This window comes from Myotis yumanensis, unplaced genomic scaffold (genome assembly GCF_028538775.1).
Source record: "Myotis yumanensis isolate MYYU_CA2020_CCGP unplaced genomic scaffold, mMyoYum1.0.hap1 SCAF_5, whole genome shotgun sequence".
NCBI classification, from domain to species: domain Eukaryota; kingdom Metazoa; phylum Chordata; class Mammalia; order Chiroptera; family Vespertilionidae; genus Myotis; species Myotis yumanensis.
Genome location: NW_027223756.1, coordinates 84,821,938 through 84,844,692, shown reverse-complemented (window position 1 = coordinate 84,844,692; position 22,755 = coordinate 84,821,938). Strand labels below are relative to the sequence as shown.

Below are 22,755 nucleotides of genomic sequence, written 5' to 3'. Positions count from 1 at the left end.
CAGGTCTCTCTTCTTAAGTCAACATCTACTTACCATATGTTGGTCAAGAGGAAAATGTGAAAGTTTAACAATAAAAATAATTCACATAAAACTTTATTCTTTCATAAACTTGACAGACAAAATTTACTCCAACTTTTTATAAGAGTGGGAAAATTAGGATCTTTTACCCCCGCCCCCCCAAAAAAAACACGTATTCAATAAGAAAGGGAGAATATATGTAATAGACCAGGAATATGCAGGAACTGTCACAAGGCCTGTAGGAAAAAATCAACTTAAACCAAACTGTCATTTTTTAATGGCCCTTTAATACATACAAAAATAAACATCCTAAAAAAATAAACCTAATTGCATATTAGAAATACACTTGATCTAACCCATAAATCTAACAGACTTCAAAATATAAAAAGACAATGTTACTGATTTAATAAAAAATCACTACCTCATCATGTTATGTACTATTCCTGAAAGAACTCGCAGAACTATCTCCCATCGGTATTCATTTCTGAAAATAATTTCAGTTGACCCTTGAACAACGTAAGTTTGAACTGCACAGTCCACTTATATTGGGGTTAAAATCTCTGTAAATAATTGAGAATCCATACATGCAGGGGCCCAGCTGAAGTTGTAGGTGGATTTTTTATGATGCAATTGGTCAATGCCCCTAACCTCCCCTCCCCCTTGTCCAAGTACCTACTTCAGTAAAAACCCAGTATTCAATGATGCACTATTTAGTAAGAAAAGAAAAAAGTTGGATGAACATAATTTACAATTTTATTACCAACCCTTTAATGTTGAAAATTTCTACAATATTATATATGAATTAATTTAATTCTCACCTAGGGATATTCTGGGGTTTTTAAAATTGATTTTAGAGAGAGAGAGAGAAAGAGAGGGAGGAGGAAGGGGACAGGGAGGAGGAGAGAGAGAGGGAGGGGGGGGAGGGAGAGGGGGAGAGGGGGAGAAGGACAGAAACATTGACATGAGAAAGACACATCCCTTTGGTTGCCTCCCTTACATGCCCCTACCAGGAATTGAACCAGAAACATGGGTATGGGCCCTGACTGGGCATCGAAACTACAATCCTTTAGTGAATGGGAATGACATTCCAACCAAGTGAGCCACATCAGTCAGGGCTATATTAATTACTTTTCATCAGGTATTCTTACATTATTTACATTTTTATATTTTTGGTGGAAGTTTTACAAGTAAGGATATGGGCCAATTGAAGCATTTCCCACACTAATTACATTCAAGAGATTTGACCCAGTGAGTCCTTTCACGTCTTCAGAAGAGAAATGACTGAAGGTTTTCCCACATGCCTCACATTTATGTAGTTTCTCTGCTGAGTACACTCTCATCTTGTGATTTTGAAGGATTTTGTTAAAAGTAAAGGCTTTTCTGCATACCTGACATTCATAGTTCTTATTCCAGTGTGAGTTCTTTCATGACATTGTAGGGAACTCTGTTCAATGAAGGCTTTACCACATTGTTTTCATTCGTAGTGTCTATTTCCAGTGGGAATTCTCTTATATCTTTGATGCAAACCAAGCAAGTGAATGCTTCCCCACATTCCTTACACTGACACGGTGTTATTTCAAGTATGCATTTTCACGTGTCTTAGAAGGGATTTTCGAGAAATGAAGGCTTTACCACAATGTTTACATTCAAAGGGCTTCTCTCCAGTGTGAGTCCTTTCATGTGTTTGTAAGGAACTGTAAGATATAAAGGCCTTTCCACATTGCTTACATCCATAGGATCTCTCCCCACTGTGAATTCTTTCATGTATTCGAAGATTACTGGGATATCTGAATGCTTTACTACATTTTTTACATACATAGGGTTCCTCTCCTTTGTGAGTCCTTTTGTGCATTTGTAAAGAACTGGAATATCTGAAGGATTTGTCACATTCGTTGCATTTGTAAGGTTTCTCTCCTGTGTGAGTTCTTTCATGTGTTTGTAAGTTACCAGAAGATCTGAAGGCTTTTCCACATTCTTTACATCCATAGGGTTTCTCTCCTGTGTGTGTCCTTTCATGTGTTTGTAAGGAATTGGAAAATCTAAAGGCTTTTTCACATTCTTTACACTTATACCGTTTTTCTGCAATATGAGTTCTTTCATGTTTTCGAAGGTAATTGGGAGCGCTGAATGCTTTACCACAATGCTTGCACTCATAGGGTTTCTCTCCAGTGTGAGACCTTTCATGTATTTGTAAGGACCTGTAATTACTGAAGGCCTTTCCACATTCCTTACATTCATAGGGTTTCTCTCCTTCGTGAGTTCTTCTGTGTGGTTGTAAGGCACCGTAAGATCGGAAGGCCTTTCCACATTCCTGACATTCATAGGGTTTCTCTTCAGTGTGAGTTGCTTCATGTATTCGAAGGTAACTGGGATACATGAATGCCTTACCGCATTTTTGGCATAGATAGGGTTTCTCTTCAGTGTGATTTCTTTCATGTCTCTGAAAACTTTTATAACATCTGAAGGCTTTCCCACAGTGTTTACATTGATAGGGCTTCTCTCCTGTGTGGGTTCTCTCACATATTTGCAGTGCAGCTGAAGAACTAAAGGTTTTCCCACAAACCTTACATTTATAAGGAGCATCGACAGTGTGTGTGAGCATGTGTCTTTGGAGGGCTTTGAGCCACATGAAGGTTTTCCCACATTCCTCACATTTATAGGGTTTCTCAACGTTGTGATTTTGTTCATGTTTTTCAAAACTCTGAAGATAACAGAAAGCTCGCCCACATATGTTACATTTATATGGCTTCTCTCCATACTTATGATACTCAGCTGGCTTGTGTCCAGTGTGACACCCGGAGTGCCTATTATTGGATGAATGATCCATGATGACTCTTCCACGCACACTGTATTTCCATGGTTTTACTGAAGGAAACATCTTCTTCTTCACATTAATATTGGGAATAAAGCTGAAGTTTTCTCCATACGGACTACTTTTTTCTCCTTTACAGAGCCTCTGTACCATATGAATTCTTGGGTGGCGGGGGGGGAAAGAAGCACATTATTAATAATTTATTAGTGATGCTATATATTTATTAGTAGCATATTTGAAGTATATTTTTATAATTTATAGCAAAATTGTAAGTATTCTACTTGATCAGTATTGTTTGAAATAGAACACACTGAAAACTCTAAAAGACAACTTTACCTTGCAATTATTAAAAGTGACATTCATATATATGGTTTATTAATCCTGTCTCCATGGGAACTAGTTTGCAAATTTGAACACTATGTCATATATAAGAAAGTAATTTGGTGAAAATTTCTGGGAAGTAATTAATTTGAAGCAGGGGTTCTTTTGTTTTCTTCTTCTTCTTTTTTTCTTTTTTGTTAATCCTCACCCAGAGATATTTTTCCATTGATCTTTTAGAAAATGTGGAAGAGAGAGGGAAAGACAGAGAGAAACATTGATGTGAGAGAAACACATTGATTGGTTGCCTCCTGCATGTGCCCTGAACAAGGGCCTGGGCTGGGGAGGAACCTGCAACCAAGGTACGTGCCCTTGACTAGAATCGAACCTGGGACCCTTTGGTCCGCAGGCCAACGCTTTATCCACTGAGCCAAACCAGCTAGAGCTGTGAGGCCCTGCTTTCTATTGTGTGACTCACCTTTGTTTACTCCCTGGGTTTTTATACTGATCTTCCATATCAATATCTTCCCATTTTTTACCTATAATGCAGACCCAGAGAAAACATTCCAAAGTATTAGAAATTATAGAAAATTTATTAGAATTTAGTTCTATAATTAGCTATGACCACGCCCAGTTTATTTACCAATGTCCTCCCTTCCCACATTAAACACCTAAATGTTGAAGGAGAAGAAATATTTGTCCTCTAAATGAGGAAGTGAAGGGAACTTGTCATCCTTACCTATTGAAATCAGGTTTCTGAAGGTTTCCAGCATCACCTCTCTGTAGAGTTTCTTCTGTGAAGGATCCAGTAAGGCCCACTCCTCCAGACTGAAGTTCACAGCCACATCCTCAAAAGACACTGAGTCCTAGAACACCCCAAATGTGTGTACAGTAGGATGAGTGAGACTGGTAGCACTGGACACCTAGACTCCATTTATAAGAAGGTAACATATGATTCTATCACCTCCAAACATTTATACTATGAACAAGTCATCAATAATTTACTCTCTATCAACACTTAATTTTTTATAAAATTAATGCCATCATATTATGGGCTCAATCCCCGATGGGGGGCGTGCAGGAGGTAGCAAGTAAAAATTATCAACACATTCTTACTGTGATCACATTACATCATATCTTTCTCTAATGTCAGGGTTCAGAGTATACTGGGAAACGACAGACATTTTACACTAATAAAACAATATTATTTTAAAACCATCTGCGGAACCAAGATGGTGGCGTAGGGAGTAGACCTGTGTGTGCTGCTCTCTCACAACATCATTGAAACTACCAACTATAAGACAAACAACCACCATTCAGAACCATGGGGAAGTTGGCCCAGTGGGAGTTCTACAACTGGAAGGAAAGAAAGAAGCGCAGTGAGACTGAGTAGGAGCTACAGAGCCGCCCAAAACAGAGGTACACAGTCGTGCGCCAGGTGGGCTGCAACTGGATGCACGGTTTTTTTTCAATCAGAAGCGGTTACAAACCCTCCAATCCTCTGGGCTTGCTTGGGGCAGGTCTCTGAGGCCCCAGACCCCACGGGAAGAGGTGGCATGGCCTTGCAGCGGTCGGAAAGCGAGGGAGGCTCTGGCGCGCAGCTGCTCACTGGCACTGGGGGATGCAAAGTCCCGGTGTTGGTGTCCCGAGGGGCTGTGGAAACGCTGCCATCGCTATTTGCTCCACCCCAGCGACTCCCTGAGAGCCGCCCTACTCAATTTACATTTCCATCCAGGTTGTGCCAGAGGCACAAGAGGAAACGCCTGTGCTTTTACAAACTCTCAAATCCACTGAGCTGGTTCGGGCAGAATCATGAGGCACAGACCCTACGGGGAGAGGTGGCATGGCCTTGCAGCCATCAGAAAGCGAGGGAGGCTCTGTCTCGCAGCTGCTCGCCGGCACTGGGGGACGCAAAGCCCCGGTGTCCCGGAGAGGCGAGGGGCTGCGGAGACGCTGCCATTGCTATTTGCTCCGCCATGGCGACTCCCTGAGATCCAGCCCTGATCAATTTACATCCCCATCCAAGCTGCACCAGGAGCACAAAAAGACCCACCTGCGCTTTTGCAGCCTAACCCAACAAATTGCAGACTTCAACTGCTCGCACCCATGGGAGACACACTCAAGAAGCAGACCCAGGAGAACCAAGATGGCGGCGTAAGGAAGAGACCTGTGTGTGCTGCCTCACACAACAACATCAAAACTACCAACTATAGGACAAACAGCTATCATACGGAACCATGGGAAAGCTGGCCCAGTGGAAGCTCTACAACTGGAAGGAAAGAAAGAAGAGCATTGAGAATGAGTAGGATGTGCAGAGACACCAAGTACAGAGCCCAACCCAACAAACTGCAGATTTCAACTCCTGGCATAGAAAGAAGAGCATTGAGACTGAGTAGGATGTGCAGAGGCACCAAGTATAGAGCCCAACCCAGCAGGCTGCAGATTTCTGCTCCTCGCATCCGGGAGGGACAGACTCGGGGGGCGGAGTTGGGTTCTGGGAAGGCTGGGGCCGGGCCCAGCTGGGCCGGCGATGTGGAACCGCTGCACCAGCAGGCGCACAAGCACGCCCACCAGTTCCAGTTTCACGTGGGACGCTGGGGGACGGCAGACAGGCAGTCTGTGCACTTGGTGGAGGGCGAAGTCAAAGGCAGGCGTGCTGGATGTTCAGCCACCAGGAACGCCTGGAGATTTTGTCTGGTGGGGAGCCGCCCGGCAGAGGACAGAGGGCCAAACTTCGGCCCTGGTGAGTTCGAGACTGCCCCGGTGAGGTCGGGATGGCCCCGGTGAGGTCGGGAAGGCCCCGGTGAGGTTGGGACGGCCCCAGTGAGGTTGGACAGCCCCGGTGAGGCCAAAATGGCCCAGGTGAGGTCGGAATGGCCCCGGTGAGGTCGGGACAGTCCCGGTGAGGTTGAAATGGCCCCGGTGAGGTCAGGACGGCCTGGTGAGGTTGAAATGGCCCTGGTGAGGTCGGGACGGCCCCGGTGAGGTCGGGACGGCCCCGGTGAGGTTGAAACGGCCCCGGTGAGGTTGAAACAGCCCCGGCGAGGTCGGGACGGCCCCGGTGAGGTTGAATCGGCCCCAGTGAGGTAGGGATGGCCCCAGTGAGGTTGAAATGGGCCCGGTGAGGTCAGGACGGCCTGGTGAGGTTGAAACAGCCCCAGTGAGGCCGAGACGGCCCCAGTGAGTTTGGGACTGCTCCAGTGAGGTTGGGACAGAAAATAGGGACCAGTATAGACTGATGAACAGGGGTAGATGCAGAGGCAGAACAACATTGAACAGACTGTCAAACTACAGTGGGAAGCCTAGGGAGGGTTTGGGGGGAGGTTAAGAGATCAACCGAAGGACTTATATGCATGCATATAAGAATAACCAATGGACACAAGACACTAGGGGGTAGGGACCGGGGGGAATGTCAAGGGGGGAAAAAAAGGAGACATATGTAATACTCTTTGTAATACTTCAAGAAATAAAAATTATTTTAAAAAAACAACAACAACAAAAACCCATCTGCCCTGACCGGTGTGGCTCTGTTGGTTGGGCATTGTTCCATGCACCAAAAGGTTGCTGGTTCGATTCCTAGTCAGGTCACATGCCTGGGTTATGGGCTCAATCCCCAATGGGGAGCGTGCAGGAGATAGCTGATTGATGTTCCACTCTCACATCGATGTTTCTCTTTCTCTCTCACTTTCCCTCCCTCTCTCTCTCCATTCCTCTCTCCCTAAAGAGCAATTATGTGTGTGTGTGTGTGTGTGTGTGTGTGTGTGTGTATAAATGTTTCAACCCTGGCCTGTGTGCTCAGCAGTTAGAGCATCAGCCTGTGCACTGAAGGATCACAGGTTCGATTCATGGTCAAGGGCACATACCTGGGAGGCAACCAATTGATGTATCTGTCTCACAACTGATGTTTCTCTCTCTCATCGATTCATTATGAAAAATATTCTTTGTATTTGTCTCCTTATTACCCATTTACCGAACCCCATGAAACCTCTTCTGCATGAGGTTTAAATAAGTAAAAACATAGTGAAAAACTGGAAGCTTTTCCTTCTGTTCCCATTACCAAAAACGAAGAGTCTAGGAGGCTTGTGGAAATCCTACATTTAGCAGAGCCCAGCTGGCCATGCTGTCTTAAAGTTCTAAAGACCATTAGGAGTACAGACATGCTTTGTTTATTGGGCTTTAATTTATTGCATTTGACAGATCTTGCATTTTCATCAATATGGAGATAAGACCCTCCACCAGCAATATGATAACACCTCCCTGAAGGCTCAGATGCTGGTGAGCTTTTTTTAAGCAATAAAGTATTTTTAAATTTTATTTATTGATTTTAGAGAGAGGAAGGGAGAAGCATCTGTTTTGTCATTATTCCACTTATTTATGCATTCATTTGTTGATTCTTGTATGTGCCCTGACTGGAGATCGAACCTGTAGCCTTGGTGTATTGGGACAATGTTCTAACCAACTGTGCTACCCAGCCAGGGCCGCTCAGTAAAGTTTTTTTTTTTTTAACTATGGCATGTACATTGACATTGGAGACATGGTATTGCACACTTAACAGATTAAAGTATCATGTAAATAGAACTTTATATACTGGGGAACCAAAAAAACTGTAGAATAATTATTGGCTCATGCACTTTACTGCGATGGTCTGCAATGAACCTGCAATATCTCCAAGGCATGCCTGCAATCCCAGGCAGCTGGCTGACTAAAACTATTCCTGTGGGGAAGCACTACTTTGACCTTGCGGAATAGTTATCACAGACTCGGTTCTTCCTTCTTCTTTCAGTACAATTTTATGACCTAGAAAGTTATTTGGAACTTAGAGCTCAGATATTAGGAAGAAGGCAGGACCACAAAACCCCTATGCGCGTGAGCATCAGGGCTGCCTCTGAGGCAGGATAGTAGGAAGCTAGGGGGAATCCTTGGCAAGTGGAATAAGGGAAACTGAGACAAAATAATTAAACAAGGCCAAACAAACTGAGCAATTTACAGGCAGCTAATGAATCACAAGGTTTTATCTTCCCTAACCAAGGACACTAAGGAGCAAATGGTTTGCAAATTCCAGACTGTCCAGGGATAGAATGGCCCCAATCCCGGTCCCTCTAGGGGCTTCACCCCTTTTGAGGCCTATAATGTAGGGACCACTACTCAAATAGCTGGTTCATGGCGCTCTCACCCTGGCCAAACTCCCGATTTCCTCTGATGAGCCCCAGAGATCACCGAGTATTAGCCTAGGCCAGGTCCCGCAGCAGAACGGCAGCGGCGGCTGCGACATCAGCCGTTACAGCCTTTCAGAGGCCGGTCTAATGCACCTGTAGCAACATTACTGGAGCTGAGGGTCCCTAAAAATGGGGAAAATAGAAGGGGGACGGGAGAAGGGAAGAGGGAAATGAGGAGGGTACAGGAAAGGGGGGAAGGATGGGGCGGGACACCGCGGGGAAGGCCAAGGGTTTACTGGCGGGATTCTGACGTTCCCATGGAAACGCATCCCTCCGCTTGTGATTGGTCCTTTACGCTCTTCAGTCCGTCCCCCACCCCCACCCCCCACGCCGCTGCTCCGGTGTTCCTGCCCAGCTCCTTTGTGCCGCGCAGAACGAGATGACGCATGCGCAAAGAGACCCAGCCGCCGCCTATATAAACCGGAACCCAGGCTCTTCCTCGTCGTGCCGCTGGGACCGTTGGTGTGCGAGGTCTGTGCAGCTTCTCATGTCACTCGGTTCCTGGGCTCTGCGAGCTGAACAAGCCGAGCTCGCGGGCCAGTCATCATGTCGCGCGCCGCGGGCGGTACGGAGGAGGTATGAGGGTAGGGCCGGTGACTGCCTGGACTCGGGGCGGGACTGCCTTGCGCTCGGAATATCCTACCGCGCATCTGCTCCCGTGCTTTCGATGCGTTTTCCCACCATACTAGGACGTGAAGAACTTTGTCCTAAGCCCAGCTCTTCAGAAATGTGCCGACTTGGCTGGCTTTAAGACCACGTTCAGTTCTTGATAAGACCACAAAATAATGTTTTGCACGGTCTTAAGGGTGTGCAAAGAATTCATTCTAACTTGGGTCAAGTTTTCCATAACGCGCGTTCTTCCGTTTGCATTTTTAAACAGAAACCAAGGTGTATGTTGGTAACCTGGGAACCGGTGCTGGCAAAGGAGAGTTAGAAGGGCTTTCAGTTACTACGGCCCCTTAAGAACTGTGTGGATTGCAAGAAATCCTCCGGGATTTGCCTTTGTGGATTTGAAGACCCTAGAGATGCAGAAGAGTGCGTGCGGAAAGGGGCTGGCACCTGAGAATGCGGCTGTCTTTTTGAATCGGGAGGGAGTCACCAGCTCCTGACTGCTCTGAACTCCAGTTCCGGGAAGTCTCTGGGGACCCAGGACTCGTACCGGGAGAAACTGGACTGCCTGGCAGCAGGCAGAACTCGGAACTTGAGGGCGGCTTTCCCTCAGAGGTGCTTGCAGCAATTACCAGGACACTGAGATGCCGGGCCCCTTAGGGCAGGGCTGAGGATCAGCCATAGCTGCTTGCTCTGCCCTGTTAAATCCCTGAGACCCCACCCCACCCAGGCTGCGGCAGAGGCTTTTGCATATAAATGCCCTGACCCTTTGCAATCTGAAAATTACCTAACAAATTGCAGCTGGGCCAGACAGACCCAGAACTTCCAAGAGCAGGCCCAAGGCCCCACAGCAGCTTACATTGCTTCACAGCTGGGCCTCATATGGGCACCTCCAAACCCCCTAAAAAGGAAGGGGAATCTGCAGATCTCTCCATAGCTCCTGCTGGGTAGCCTCAGGCAGAGGCTAAATTAGCACCTCCTTAGAGATCCAAGAGCCAGTGTACCCAGTGGTCAGAGTGGGACCATCCAGATTACAACTCCTCAGATCCATAAGGGTCACACTCAGGGGGCAGACTCAGTGAGCACCAAAGCCCCACTGAAGCAAGTCTTGCCCCATAAGGTTGTCTTCAGCACAGAAGTTCTCCCACTGTAGACACAGCTGATTCTCATAGCCAATTTGCCTGGAGGTCAAATCCTCCCAGTGTTAACTACAACAATCAAGGCTTAACTACAACAAGACTGTGCACAAAGCCCACAAGGGGGTGCACCAAGAGTGTCTACCTCAGGTAATTGGGACACTTAGCACAGAAAGCCACTCTATCAACACAGCAAAGCATAAAAAAATGCTGAGACAAAGAAACAGAACACAAATGACAGAAATGGAGGAAAGCAAACTACTGGATATAGAGTTCAAAACCATGGTTATAAGGTTTTTCAAGAATTTTCTGGAAACCGGCAATAAATTTAGTGAGACCCTGGAGGATATGAAAAAAGACCAACTAGAAATTAAGCATACACTGCCTGAAATAAAGAATAATATACAGAGATCTAACAGCAGACAAGAGGATCCTAAGAATCAAGTCAAAGATTTGAAATATGGGAAAAAAAACCAAGATGGCGGCATAGGTAAACACCGGAGTTTGCTGCTGCAAACAACCACTTCAAAAATACAACTAAAAGCGGAACGGACATCACCCAGAACCACAGGAAGGCTGGCTGAGGAGAGATTCTTCAACTAGAAGGAGAGAGAACAGCATACCGAGGCTCAGAGGAGGCGCAGTGTGGAAAATACAAAGGTGCGGAGGTGCGCGCGCGCAGAGCGGGCTGGTGGCTGAGGGCGCAGTTGTCGTTTTCAATCAGAAGGGAGTCTCAGACTCTGAGCTCCAGATCCGGGCGAGTCTCTAGGGACTCAGACTCAAACGGGAGAAGCGGGATTGTCTGGCATCAGTTGGAACGTGAGGGCAGCTTTCTCTCCGAGGTTTGCAGCGGTTGCTGGGGTTCTGAGAAGCAGAGCCTCTGGGAACGAGACTGAGAGCAGCCATAACTGCTCCCTCCACCCGCCCTGTTGATCCCCTGCGACCCGCCCCGCCCAAGCCCTGCGCAGAGCCATTTGCCGGATAGCCTCAGGCAAAGGCTAGATTAGCACCTCTCCAGAGGACAGAAGTTTTCCCACGGCAGACATAGCTGAGTCTCACAGCCAGTCGGCCTGGTGGTCAAATCCCTCTAGTATTAACTACAACAATCAAGGCTTAACTAGAACAAGACTGCGCACAAAGACCACTAGGGGGTGCACCAAGAAAGCATAAAAAATTCGGAGACAAGAAAACATGACAGAAATGGAGGATATAGAGCTAAAAAATGCAATTTTGAGGGCTTTCAATAATTTGCTAGAAACTGCCAATAAACTTGATGAGAGCCTCAAGAAAACTAATAAGACCCTCGATGTTGTGATAAAGAACCAACTAGAAATTAAGCATTCACTGACTGAAATAAAGAATATTATACAGACACCCAACAGCAGACCAGAGGAGCGCAAGAATCAAGTCAAAGATTTGAAATGCGAAGAAGCAAAAAACACCCAACGGGAAAAGTAAAATGAAAAAAGAATCCGAAAATACGAAGATAGTGTAAGGAGCCTCTGGGACAGCTTCAAGCGCACCAATATCAGAATTATAGGGGTGCCAGAAGATGAGAGAGAGCAAGATATTGAAAACCTATTTGAAGAAATAATGGCAGAAAACTTCCCCCACCTGGTGAGAGAAATGGACTTACAGGTCCAGGAAGCGCAGAGAACCCCAAACAAAAGGAATCCAAAGAGGACCACACCAAGACACATCATAATTAAAATGCCAAGAGCAAAAGACAAAGAGAGAATCTTAAAAGCAGCAAGAGAAAGAAAGTCAATTACCTACAAGGGAATACCCATACGACTGTCAGCTGATTTCTCAACAGAAACATTGCAGGCCAGAAGGGAATGGCAAGAAATATTCAAAGTGATGAATGCCAAGAACCTACAACCAAGATTACTTTATCCAGCAAAGCTATCATTCAGAATTGAAGGTCAGATAAAGAGCTTCACAGATAAGAAAAAGTTAAAGGAGTTCATCACCACTAAACCAGTATTATATGAAATGCTGAAAGGTATCCTTTAAGAAGAGGAAGAAGAAGAAAAAGGTAAAGATACAAATCATGAACAACAAACATGCATCTATCAACAAATGAATCTAAGAATCAAGTGAATAAATAACCTGATGTACAGAATGAACTGGTGATTATAATAGAATCAGGGACATAGAAAGGGAAGGGACTGACTATTCTTGCGAGGGGTAAGGGGAGTAGGAGATGCGTGAAGAGACTGGACAAAAATCGTGCACCTATGGATGAGGACAGTGGGTGGGGAGTGAGGGCGAAGGGTGGGGCGGGGAACTGGGAGGAGGGGAGTTATGGAGGGGGGGGAAGAGGAACAAATATAACTGAACAATAAAGATTTAATTTAAAAAAAAGAAAATATAAAATAATAATAATTTTTAAAAAAAGATTTGAAATATGAAGAAACAAAAAATACCCAACTGGAAAAGCAAAAAGAAAAAAGAATCCAAAAAATATGAAGATAGTGTAAGGAGCCTCTGGGACAGCTTCAAGCGTACCAACATCCGAATTATAGGGATGCCAGAAGAAGAGAGAGGGCAAGATATTGAAAACCTATTTGAAGAAATAATGACAGAAAACTTCCCCTACCTGGTGAAAGAAATAGACTTCCAAGTCCAGGAAGCGCAGAGAACCCCAAACAAAAGGAATCCAAAGAGGACCACACCAAGACACATCATAATTAAAATGCCAAGAGCAAAAGACAAAGAGAGAATCTTAAAAGCAGCAAGAGAAAAAAAGTCAGTTACCTACAGGGGAGTACCCATACAACTGTCAGCTGATTTCTCAACAGAAACTTTGCAGGCCAGACGGGAGTGGCAAGAAATATTCAAAGTGATAAATAGCAAGAACCTACAACCAAGATTACTTTATCCAGCAAAGCTATCATTCAGAATTGAAGGTCAGATAAAGAGCTTCACAGAGAAGGAAAAGCTAAAGGAGTTCATCACCACCAAACCAGCATTATATGAAATGCTGAAAGAAGAGGAAGAAGAAAAAGGTAAAGATAAAAATTATGAACAGCAAATACATATCTATCAACAAGTGAATCTAAAAATCAAGTGAATAAAAAATCTGATGAACAGAGTAAACAGGTGAATATAATAGAACCAGGGGCATGGAAAGGGAGTGGACTGACAATTCTTGGGGGGAAAGGGATGTGGAAGTGCAGGAAGAGACTGGACAAAAATCGTACACCTATGGATAAGGACAGTGGGAGGAGTAAGGGCAGAGGGTGGGGTGGGAACTGGGTGGAGGAGAGCTATGGGGGGAACAAAGAGGAACAACTGTAATAATCTGAACAATAAAGATTTAATTTTAAAAGAAAATCAATGGTAGAATATCTCGGGTGAGGATTAACAAAAAAGAAAGAAAGAAATTATATTCATCAGAAAGAATGTGAGTGATGGAGGTGGTCAATTAGAAGAAGAATAAATTAAGGTATAATTAATAGCTTTTATATTTCTTATCATACTTTATATAACATGACAGTTTATTTAAAATAATATAGATTTAAACTTAAAGTAATAATAAAGAGGTCCATTCTCCAAGAAGGCATAGCAATCTTCATGTGTATGTGCATAACAACGGACAAGCAAAATACATGGGGCAAAACTGATAGAATGCCAGGGGAAATGGATGAATCCACTGCTATCATTGCAGATTTCAACAGCCCATATCATGAGTAATAAATTCCAGGAAGCATAAAAACACCAAGCACTGAGAAGACCTCAACTGCGCCATGTAACAACTGGATCTCATTGTAATTTATAAAACACTTCATGCCATAAGAGTGGAGTACCCATTTTTCTCAAGTTCACATAGAACCTTCACCAAGACAGAACACATTCTGATACATAAAATACACCTTAACAAATCTAAAAAAATCGAAATTATACAAAATATGCTCTCACACCACGGGCATTCATCCAGAAATCACTAGCAGGACCATAGTTGGAAAACCCCCAAATATGTGAACATTTAACAACACAGATTCTAAATAATACATGAAATCAAAGAAGAACTCTCAAGAGAAAAACAATTATTTTGAACTACATGAAATAAAAGTAAAACTAATCAAAGGTTATGGGCTGCAGCGACAGCAATGCCCAAAGGGTAATTTATGACATCAAACAAATACACTAGAAAAAATATCTATACTTATTAACATAACATACAGTTACAAACACTAAAAAGAACTATTAAATCCAAAGTAAACAGAATTAAAGAAAAAATACATACATACTCTGGAATACTATCCAGCTGCTATTTGCAACAACATGAATGAACCTTGAGAATATTATGTTAAGTGAAATAAGTCAGTTAGAAAAACCTGATAACCATATGATTTCACTCATATGTGGGGTATAAAACTGGAACTCATAGACAACAGTATGGTAGTTACCAGAGGGAAGGGGGGTGGGGGAATAGTTAGGGTGAGAGGACCAAATATATGGTGATGGAAGATTTTTTTTTTCAGTGGTGGGCACACAATACAATATACAGATCATGTATCATAAAAATGTACACTTGAAACCTATATGATCTTATTAACCAATGTCACCCCCCAAAATTAATAATAAAATAACAGAAAAAATTAAAGTAATTGTGTGAAATCATTTTAAAAAAGAAAACAAAAGCGGGTTCTCAGTGAAAATTAATAAAATTGATAAACATCTACTCAAAATAACAAAGAAAAAAGCAAGACAGAAATTACAGCATAAGGCCATCATGGGTAACTCCAAGAGGTGTAAGAGGTGATAATTGAAGCCTTATCATGAAGGAGTCTCAGAGGACATTACCAGGTGTGTCTGTTGCACAGCTATTTAAACAGCCTAGAATCTTCTATGATAGGGGTGCCCACTCAAGGTGGGACAGTGGGCAAGTAATGGCATAAATGAACTCAAGTAAATTTTGTAAACAAGAAATATGTTGCCTCCCTTACACACACAAAAATCTACGCCATGTGGTGGTTGCTGAGAGACTATTTCATCGTGTTGTCATTTTATTTATATCACATGAGGATATTTTCCCGTTGAATTTTAGAGAGAATTGAAAGGAGTGGGAGAGACAGAGAGAAACATAGAAGTGAGAGAGATAGGCCGACGCTCTATCCACTGAACCAATCCCATCCACTTTTTTAAGGTATGTCAAATGAATGCCCACAAAGGAGAATGTCATGACGTCATGTCATACCTGCTCTCCCCGAGCGAGGTGAGTGCAGTTCAGCTCCTGCCTGCAGAGACTGTGTGCAGTGGTGATGGTGCTGCTACGGTTCCCTGAGGGTAACCAGGTAAAGGTTCGTCATGTCCCTTCAAGGTGAAGCCCAACTAAAGCTGAGAGACTGTTGAAACGGACGCTAAGCAGAACAGACCAACCTGCATTTATGAGAGCAGAATCTGTACGGGTTGCTGAGTCAGTAAGTCCAAGGTGGCTGGGTGCTGGGGACAGGGGTTTATTTGGTGTGACCACAGCCTCAAGGTTTTGATCATCCACTCTGAGGCGTCATTCTTTCTTTTCAGGTTCAAGTACATGCCCAATTCAGCTGTTCCAGGGATAGCTGGAGAGAATGTCTTCCTAAAAGGTTTCTTAGAACAGTTGTCAATCCTTGAAGCCCCTGTTTAATTTACACTGGGCCATTTCATCTAATTTTCCTAAGACCTAAGGGGTGATAACCATCAAGTCCCATTTTGTGCAGCTAAATTGGAAGTGGCAAATATATTTTATTTAATTTAAATTCATGAATTATTGTTTAGGAGTTTTCCTGCTCAATAAGGAATATTTTAGGAGAATAGGTGTTATAATAATAAAGTAAGGATGGCCCTCAAAAGTGTTTTTATTTATTTATTTTGTAAATCCTCATCCAAGGATATTTTTTCCATTGCTTTTCAGAGTGGAGAGAGAATGTGGGAGGGAGGTGGAGAGAGAGAGAGAGAAGGAGAGAGAGAGAAACATTGATGTGAGAGAGACCACATGGACTGGTTGCCTCCCACATGGGCCCTGAAAACCCAGGCAGGGAGGGAACCGGAGACCCTCTGGTGTAAGGGCCTATGCTCTAACCACTGAGCACACAGGCCAGGGCAAAAATGTTTTGCTAAGTGAAATAAGCCAGACAAAGACAGACACTGTATAATTTCACTTATGTGTGGAATCTAAAAAGAACAAAAACAATCAACAAACAAAATAGAAACAAAATCAGAGATACAGAGAACAGAATGATGGTTGCCAGAGAAATGAGGAGTGGAGAGATCGGTGAAAAGGGTGAAGAGGAATAAGAGGTACAGCCTTGGTCAGTGTGCTCTGTGGTTAGAGCAAAAGCTCTCAGACCAAAGGGTCTTGGATTTGATTCCTGGTCAAGGGCCGGTACCTGGGTTGCAGGTTTGATCCCTGCTCGGGGGAGCATGTGGGAGGCAACCAATCAACATCAATGTTTCTTCTCTCTCTCTCTCTGTCCTGCCTCCCACTCTCTTACCCCTCCCACCCTCTCTCCCTTCTACTCTTTAAAAATCAATGGAAAAATATCCTCTGGTGAGAATTAATTTTTAAAAAAAAAGGAAGAAGAGGTACAGGCTTCCAGTTATATAATAAATAAGTCACAGGAATTTAATGTACAGCATAAAGAAAATAGTCAATAATATTGTAATAACTTTGAAAGGTGACAGATGGTTACTGACTTATTTGCTGATTACATCCTAAAGTATATGTTTTAAATTACCATGTTATGCATCTGAAAATAATATATTGTATGTCAACTACAATTTAACATGAAATAAATCACAACTTACAAAATATAAAAACAAAAATAAGCCTGCTTTTTAAGAGGTAACTATCTGATGGTATCACCAAATTCATAGGCTACAATTAGCCTAGGAATCACCTATAACCCACCTAAATTTCAACGAGGCCTTAGCCTCAGTCACATCTTCACTCTAAATGCACAGATAGGTTCCAAACAAAACATCAGACCCAAAGCACTGTCAGGAAGAGCCCATTCTCATACTTCTGTTCCCCCAAAAAACAAATGATCAATAATTACACTCCGAATCCTTTGTATATAAAACTCGGGCTCAGTGGGGTCTCCTAACCGCCTCACTGGGCCATAATGAAACTATGGGCGTTGTCCCCAGTGACCCAGAGGGTCAGGGTCTGTGTTTCTGTGAGGCAGGTGCAGCCGCAGAGGCAAAGCAACCTGGCGAGCCCTCTGGTGTTAGGGAGTGGGCTCAGCCTGCTCCCTGTGGGCTGCCTCTCCCGGTCTCTTCTCTTTCTCTCTGAAATAACTGCTCTTCAAGGAATGAACATCTTATGAGCTCACCTCATTCACAGAGTACAATCATCCTCGTTCCCCCCGAGAACACCCTCCTATTGGGGGACCCCAGCCTCAGCCACAGCTGCACACTAAAGACACAGGTGGGTTCCAGCCAACACATTGACCCAGGACCACTCACCGTAAGGAGGGCTCCATTCCCAAACTTCTGCTCTCAAATAACAAGGAATGACTGAAACTGCCAACCCAGAGTCCTCTGAGCACAGAACCCAGGCTCCGTGAGGTCAACAATGCAACACAGGGCAGCACAGCTCAGGGGGAGGGGCTCCCAGCAAGCAGCAGCCCCAGAGCAGGAGCCTCCTGGTTCTTATCAGCCTGACAGGTAAGGACAGGGGAAGAGGGAGGGGCGAGGCTTAAGTTTTCAGTAAACAAATATCAAAAGTGTGAATCTACTCTCATTCCAAGAACAAGTATCAGTAAGGAAAATGGGAATTCTCAATGGCTTGTTTTTACATAAACATTCACAAAATGTTCGAAAAGTGATTAAAATGATTTGAGGGTGGATGGAGTAGAGCAGGATATATAGGCAGGGAGTCTCCTTAACCCTTTGAGTGCCAACCAATATCCTAGGAACTATGCTTAAATTGCCAAGGCATTTTTGCTGATTTTATAGCAGTTTAGGAAAAAAATTATGAATCACAAGTAAATGAAGTTACATATTCAAAAACTTAAGGAAACCTTTACTACATTGACATATTTAGCAATATCATCATCACTAATAAAAGCAAACTTAGAACTGGACACCATTTCGAAGCTTTGATAGCGCTCCCGGCACTTTTGGCGAAAGGCAAGAGTGGCGCACCCTAGGGGTTAAGTGAGTTTCCTAGCTTAGAAACGGAATTAACCTTCCTATATACTATTTTTTAAAAAAGGACAAATATAGCCCAGCCAACGTGGCTCAGCAGTTGAGTGTCAACCTATGAACCAGGAGATCACGGTTTGATTCCCAGTCAGGGCACATGCCCAAGTTGCTGGCTCCATCCCCAGTGTGGGACGTGCAGGAGGCAGCAGATCAATGATTCCCTCTCATCGTTGATGTTTCTATTTTCCTCTCCCTCTCTTCCTCACTAAAATCAATTTTTAAAAAATTTTAAGGAAAAATATTTATATATACCATATCTTCTATGCTTAATCAGTATTTTAATTAACTTTTGCTTTTTAGAATTAATTTAATTTTACCTTTTCAGCATAGAATACCACGCCAAGATTTCATCCTTGAAACAGTAATGAATATAAACAGGAGCTCATCAAAACTTTCCCAATTTCTCTCTCACAAAGGGAACAAGATGCATTATAACAGTTTGTCCCTTCACTGTATTTCACACTGGGGATATTACAAGTTTTGAGGTGTTTCCCTCATGTCAATGAAGATATAAACTCAATTGCTTTTTTCTCACATCCATTAAAATAGGTAATCAGTTGCCTTAGAAATGGCAAACCTTTCCACTGTCCAAGTTCTCTAGAGATATGGACATATAAACACTGCCCCCCCAAAATAGGAAAAACACCTGAGAACTTAAAACACTCACCTCATGTCTTCAGGTTCTCTTGCTAAATGGAACCAAAATTCTCTTTGATTCCACAATTATCACATGGTATCTCTAAATCAACTTACAGATTAAAAGCCCAGGTGCTAGAGAAAACTAGATCACAGTGCTGCAATATTCACCGGAGAAAGTAATTCAACAAAAAGAAATACAAATATTGAAATCAAGATAAGCAGCCTGCTTCCCTACAGTTCAAAAGGAAACTCACACTGGCTAGCCGGTTTGGCTCAGTGGATAGAGTGTCAGCCTGTGGACTCAAGGGTCCCAGGTTCAATCCCGGTCAAGGGCACATACCCGGGTTTCGGGCTTGGTCCCCAGTAGGGGGCATGCAGGCGGCAGCCAATCAATGATTCCCTTTCATCATTGATGTTTCTATCTCTCTCTTCCTCTCCCTTCCTCTCTGAAATCAATAAAAAAATATTTTTTAAAAAAGGAAACCTACACTCAGAAAGTTGAATGTTTCCATTAAGGGTCTACAAGTGGTTCTCAACCTTCCTAATGCCACGACCCTTTAATACAGTTCCTCATGTTGTGGTGACCCCCAATTTCACTGTTACAAATTGAACATAATTAAAGCATAGTGATTAATCACAAAAACAATATGTAATTATATATGTGTTTTCTGATGGTCTTAGGCGACCCCTGTGAAAGGGTCGTTTGACCCCCAAAGGGGTCTCGACCCACAGGTTGAGAACCACTGATCTAGACAACACCCACCCCCCCCACCCCACCCCACCCCCTTGCTGAGATTAAACCCCTGCAGTGGGTCAGTCCTTGGGCAAGGACCATAAGTGACACCTGAGTAGCCCCAGGAGTGAGCACCCTCCCCTCTCCTGTAAGCATGGAAGCGCTCCCTCCCCAGGATTCCATTCTCACAGTGAGGAAACCCTCAGCCTGATTCCCTTTAAGTTCTGACTCAAAGGAACCTCCCAATTTATAAACGCTTTGTCTATGAGACAGAAGCCCTGATCTTCACAGACCTCTCAGTGTGCACATATTACACTCTGAATGCAAAATATCTAGGCCTCAGGAGCAATAATTGCAGCCTCAGAAAGGGCTTCATCACTGCACCCGCCTCAGCACGTACAGCCCATTTCCAGGACGCTGGAGCTTTTCTCATGAATCTACTTGAACACTTCTGCTCTGCAAAAGGACACCCCAGAATTGTATTTGTTTTGTTTTAAATATATTTTTAATTGATTTCAGAGAGGAAGGGAGAAGGTAAGAAAGATAGAAACATCCATGATGAGAGAGAATCATTGATTGGCTGTCTCCTGTACTCCCCCACTGGAGATGGAGCCAAAACCTGAGCAGGTGTCCTAACCAGGAATCGAACCTTGATATCCTGCCTGCTTCATAGGTGAATGCTCAACCACCGAGCCACACCTGCCAGGCTGGAATTGTATTTGAAAACACCCTGTCGACATAAGAGATGTCCAAAACTTGCAGATAATTTTTATGAGTTTACTTGGGCCAAGACTGATGACAATTGCCAGGAATCAAGATCTAAAATGCTCCAAAGAATAAGTTTTGCAGTTTCTTTTATACATTTGAAATTAAGGAGGGGATATAAGGAAGATCACTTAAGGGTAGGAAAAAGCAAAGGGGGATTGGATTACAAGTAATTAACAAGATAATGTGCTCTCTTGAAGAATACTAATTAGTGCATTTTATTATTTTTTATTTTAAAAATATTTTTTATTAATTTCAGAGAGGAAGGAAGAGAGACAGAAACATCAATGGTGAGAGAGAATGATTGGTTGCCTTCTGCGTGGCCCAACTGGGGACCAAACCCGCAACCCAGGCATGTGCTCTGACTGGGAATCAAACCATGACCTCCTGGTTAATATGTCAAGGCTCAACCACTGAGCCCCACCAGTCGGGCTAATTATGGCATTTTAAAGGTGTGTTAATCTAGATGCACAAGAATAATGGGTAGGGCTGGTTTAGAACCTCTCACTAATGGAGTTATAGGCCTGAGGTCTGACTATCCACCATGACCTGCCCAATTAAGTATGTGACCAGATCACCCATGAGGTTACTTTTCACAGAAACTCTCCCCCACTCCTTTTTTTTTTTTTTTTTTCCACAACTTAAAAGCAAAACAAACTTCAGAAACTTATTGCAGCCCTACCAGGTTTGGCTCAGTGGATAGAGCATCGGCCTGCGGACTCAAGGGTCCCAGGTTCGATTCCGGTCAAGGTCATGTACCTTGGTTGCGGGCACATCCCCAGTGGGGAGTGTGCAGGAGGCAACTGATCGATGTTTCTCTCTCATCGATGTTTCTAACTCTCTATCCCTCTCCCTTCCTCTCTGTAAAAAAAAAATCCATAAAATGTATTTTAAAAAGAAAAAAAAGAAACATACTGCACATTCTCAAAAGAAAAGAATGAAAGAACTCTATTAGGCCTATAACTATAAAAATGTAATACTAAAATATTTAATTTTTTCAGAGTTTATCTTTTGTGCCTGTTTGGAACTACTTTATACTGTCTTTCAAGCTCTACTGATGAAAAACATTTTATTCCTATTGAGAAAAAATGAGACAAAACAGTCAATAAAGCTTTTCAAGGTGACAGATTCAGGGAGGGGCAGTGCTGACAAAAGAGAACACTCAGAAAAATTCCCCCCCAAAAAAGAACCTCCACCCACAGGCCTTCCGATAGGATGTCTGTGCCCAGGAAAGATCCTGGGAAAAGAGGCAAAAGGATTTCATACAACATATTTCAGGCAGTTATTCTAGGATTTTTTTTTCCTGTAAAGTATTCACAGACAAATATAAATTTTAAAAAGAAAACATTCCATTACTCTGTTAAGAAATATACAAACAAGTAAAATACGGGATCTGGAATGCACCCCGGAGGACCCATCATTGAAAATGATGCTGTGATTCAAAGACGGGTATTTGCCTTTGGGAACGCAGAAAGGAAACTGGGCGTTTATGTACTTCTTGCTCGTCCCAAGCTACTGGGGTGACAGGGTCATGGTGTTGAGACCCTGCTTCCAAAATATTTGAAAACCTCGCGAGAAAAGGGGCACCCCAGGGCTGGAAGGAGAAACTGGAGACACCACATTCCACAGCTGCTTTCACAAACAAACCCAGAGGCCGAGTCAGGACAGCCCTGTGATGACCCTCCCTGCAGGCGAGCACATTCTGGGAGATGCGGGGGCTGCAAGCGCAGAGCTGCCCAGAGAGGCTGGGGGCCCTGGGCCAACGTCGCTGAGCACAGGGACTGGGCAAGACAGCGGGGCGGGGGTGAGGGGGGCGGGGGCGGCTGCCAGCTCGCTGAAGGGGACCGAGGTCTCAGCAGCGCCCCGGGGGAACGCGGGTCTGCAGGCTCCGGATTTGACCGTGGGAAGGCTGGTCCAGTACAGGCCGCTCCGTACGGTCCCCCTGGCCTCTTGTGCCCATCTCTGACGCTGGCCCTGCACACTCACCATTTCTGGGGTTTCCTGGGTCTCCCCGAGTCCCTCCTAGCGTCCCCTGGTCTTTGTAGATCACGGTGGCACAGAGGCTGCCAGAGCCACCGGGGACCATTAAGGGAGGCGACAGGCTGTCACCAACCAGTTCTGACATCCAGCCTCTGAGGTGTGTGGCCCCACCCACCTGTCCCAGCGGTGCCCCTGATTGGACAGAAATTCATGCACAACTCTTTCTGCCTAATTGACAGCTGGCAGGGAGGACGCAGTAGTCAGGGAAACCCCCACTACTTCCACGTTAAACAACACACTCCTACATGGCTGGGGCATGAATACGGACTTATG

The 22,755-nt window shown here is 44.0% G+C and overlaps 1 protein-coding gene across 1 annotated transcript; it reads right to left on the bottom strand.

Moving 5' to 3' along the window:
- Positions 1–203: 203 nt before the first annotated feature.
- On the bottom strand, positions 204–22,500 carry LOC139009842 (zinc finger protein 670-like). Its single transcript, XM_070413960.1, is given in 5 exon segments — positions 204–1,995; positions 1,997–2,990; positions 3,627–3,687; positions 3,888–4,014; positions 22,429–22,500. Coding segments are annotated over 5 exon segments (1,563 nt in total). The 5' UTR covers positions 22,432–22,500; the 3' UTR covers positions 204–1,617.
- Positions 22,501–22,755: the final 255 nt, after the last annotated feature.